The sequence below is a fragment of the Dendroctonus ponderosae genome, unplaced genomic scaffold (genome assembly GCF_020466585.1).
Source record: "Dendroctonus ponderosae isolate FM_Combo_2020 unplaced genomic scaffold, Dpon_F_20191213v2 Dpon_F_20191213_7, whole genome shotgun sequence".
Lineage (NCBI taxonomy): Eukaryota > Metazoa > Arthropoda > Insecta > Coleoptera > Curculionidae > Dendroctonus > Dendroctonus ponderosae.
Window position 1 is genome coordinate 1,804,571 of NW_026018916.1, and position 2,640 is coordinate 1,807,210.

The following is a 2,640-nucleotide window of genomic DNA, read 5'->3' on the forward strand; positions in this document are numbered from 1 at the left end:
CGTTCAAGCAAACCACTTCTGAAGATGCAAGCCACTCGTGCTTGCGAAACGCCAAGAAGAAATTCTACCGAACGACGGCCTAAAAACCCGAAAAATCCATTCGTTTCAAAGAATGGTCTCGAAAGTCTATCTCTTTTGACAAAAATTGGTTCATTTTCTGTTTTATTGCACTTTCAAACATCTGCTTAACGAACCCAACACGTTATCAGTATATGTATAAATCCACGTTTCTCTGTTTCGTTTCAGAGTGTTTTAAATTGAAACCTCAAGCCAGCCTGAATTTGATTATTTTTCCCAACAATTTCTAGTGCTAAAATCGCTCAAAGTTAATCAACACAGCCATAGAATTCACAGCGAATAAAAGCAAACGTTTAGAAAAACCTTCTAAGGTAGACAAAACTGGAACTCAATAAACCAGAAAGCTTTACAGCGTTTTGCCAAAAAAACAGTTGAAAGAACATAAACAGATCGATCAGAAAAATTGATTGAAAGCGACAAACTCTCAAAACCCATTCACGCAAAATACCCGAATAAATCGGCAATTTCTGTTGCCTTTCAGACTACTGGGCGAGTGTTCACTTGAAAATCTGGAAGAATTGATCCTTTCCAATGCCAGCCACCTGACAGCAGTTTCCGTTCAACTGCTGGCGGAAAATTGCCCAAAATTGCGAGTTTTAGGATCGCTCACCAGTTGGGATATCACTCCCGAGGAACTGGATGCCCTAAGAATACTAATTGCTGTATCGAACACGGATTTAACGCTGTGGCCCGTTACATTTTAGGACTTCGCTTGGCTCAGTAAATAAATAAATTCCGCAGAATTTCCGCATTACAACCCCTACCGATTACCGGAATATTGTGTTTCCAACCTCCCCCGTTATAAAATAGCAGGCATGCATTATTAGACCGTAGTATTTCCCATAGTTCGGGCCGGGGGCGCATGATCTGAAATCAGTGTCGAGGAGGAACGTGCTCAAAAGAGAACTCGCCAGTTCATGTTCCGCGTTTTAGAGCAAAGCTTTCGGGAAACTTTTCGGGGAATTCTGGAATCACGCGTCTTGATCACCGGTCACTTTCAACATCATCGGCGTTGATAAACCAGTGATTTCCTGCTGATTAGTCCAGATTGGCGAGGGTGAGATTGAATTGCTCCAGTTTCGATTCCCGATCTTTACCAGAATGAAGCACAGAAACAAACAATGCCTGCTGGCTTCAAGCCGTTGTTGTTCTTACTAGTCAGAAGTTCGGAATCCCTGCAATTGTTGTTCGGTCGTTTTAATTCCTTCCTAGCTTTATTCGACTTCATATAGCAATTTTCAGGGGCTTTGAATGATCATTAAAACCCCCAAAAATGGAAAACTCCTCCGTGACTTCCCCAGCCCGATAATGCCGGAATATTACTTCTAAATCCATAGAGACCGAAGTTAGCGAATGCAAATATAATTCGGATCCCCGTAAGAAACTCCGCTGAAACTAGAATGTAGCGCAAACTTTAAATGGAGAGTTCATGTAAAAATGCTAGTTAAAGTTTCACTCGGGCCGAATACGACGGATTCCCAAAAAGTTTCCTCGGCGGTAATTGCAAGAATTAATTTCCCCATAATGCAGCTTGGGTTTATTTGCAGAATTTCTCCTGTTGGGGGACGAGATATTTTTGTTTCAAAGCTCGAGCAGTTCAATCGCACCCGATCTGAGCCCAACATGTGGCGCTCAGAACTGTAGTAACCGAAGCTCAGTAATCGGCGGGCGACTAAAATGTTAAAAGGCGCGAAGCTCGCACTCTTAGGGATATTTTGGCAGCTGTTGACGCGTGCTTATGTTTGCAGCTCGTTTCAGGGTAAGTACACAGGTTTCAGCTTCCAGCACCGAAACTTGCTAGTTCTGTTTGCTCCAGCTAATTACATCACCCGGTTTACTAGGCGTAAGTCTCGCAAAGTGTCTACTTTGACGCCTATCTTAAGCTTGAAAGGTTCATAAAGTGCACATAGATTTTGCAGCGCGATTACAAGGAGCAGCGCTATCTACAGGGTGGCGTATGTAAGAAAATCTGCACGAAAACGGGAGATTTTTGAGCCCGCAAGGATGTTCATTTGGCGATGACTATGAGCACCCGAAATAATTTTTTTCAAAGCAAACTTTGATGGCTTTTCGCCTGCCAAAATTCCAAATTTTGTCCCAAAAGACAGCGGGGAAATTTTCGGGGGTAATTGCACAATTGCTTCAAAATTACCGATAATTTTGCATGAAAGCTTGTTGTCTAAAAACTGCATGAGTTTATTTTCATATTGTGGCGAAAAAGCCCGACTCCGAAGGAGGAGGGCTTTTTCGTTCCAAATGTGAAAATACACGAATGCAGTTTTTACAAGACAACAAGCTCGAATGCAAAATTATCTGTTTATTTTGATGCACAAGTGTAATTTTTATGAATATTTCCTGAGTAAACAAAGCAAATGTGGATTCATTTTATTTCTATTATATTTTATTACACTTTTTATTTTATTACTTATGTTTATTAAATATAACTTAAATATCTTAGGTATGTCAGGAAGACATTTGAAGTCTAATTCAACATGAAAAGACACCTGTCAAATATTTTTTGTAAACAATGCAATTATCGTTGAGTGATAATTATCTGTCTAT

The 2,640-nt window shown here is 40.6% G+C and overlaps 1 protein-coding gene across 5 annotated transcripts in view; it reads left to right on the forward strand.

The window, feature by feature from the left end:
* LOC109540149 (lachesin) overlaps positions 1-2,640 on the forward strand; it is a 49,142-nt gene that overhangs the window by 25,095 nt on the left and 21,407 nt on the right. Inside the window, exons 2-3 of one of the 5 annotated variants that reach the window (XM_048668671.1) lie at positions 560-1,454; positions 1,626-1,837. The exons of 1 other annotated variant lie outside the window; for it this stretch is intronic. In XM_048668671.1, the coding sequence (XP_048524628.1) occupies positions 1,756-1,837 (82 nt within the window). In that variant the 5' untranslated portion in view covers positions 560-1,454; positions 1,626-1,755. Of the gene's footprint in view, positions 1-554; positions 1,838-2,640 lie in introns of those variants that run through there. 3 more of the 5 variants (XM_048668670.1, XM_048668673.1, XM_048668672.1) reach the window with 3 other exon arrangements.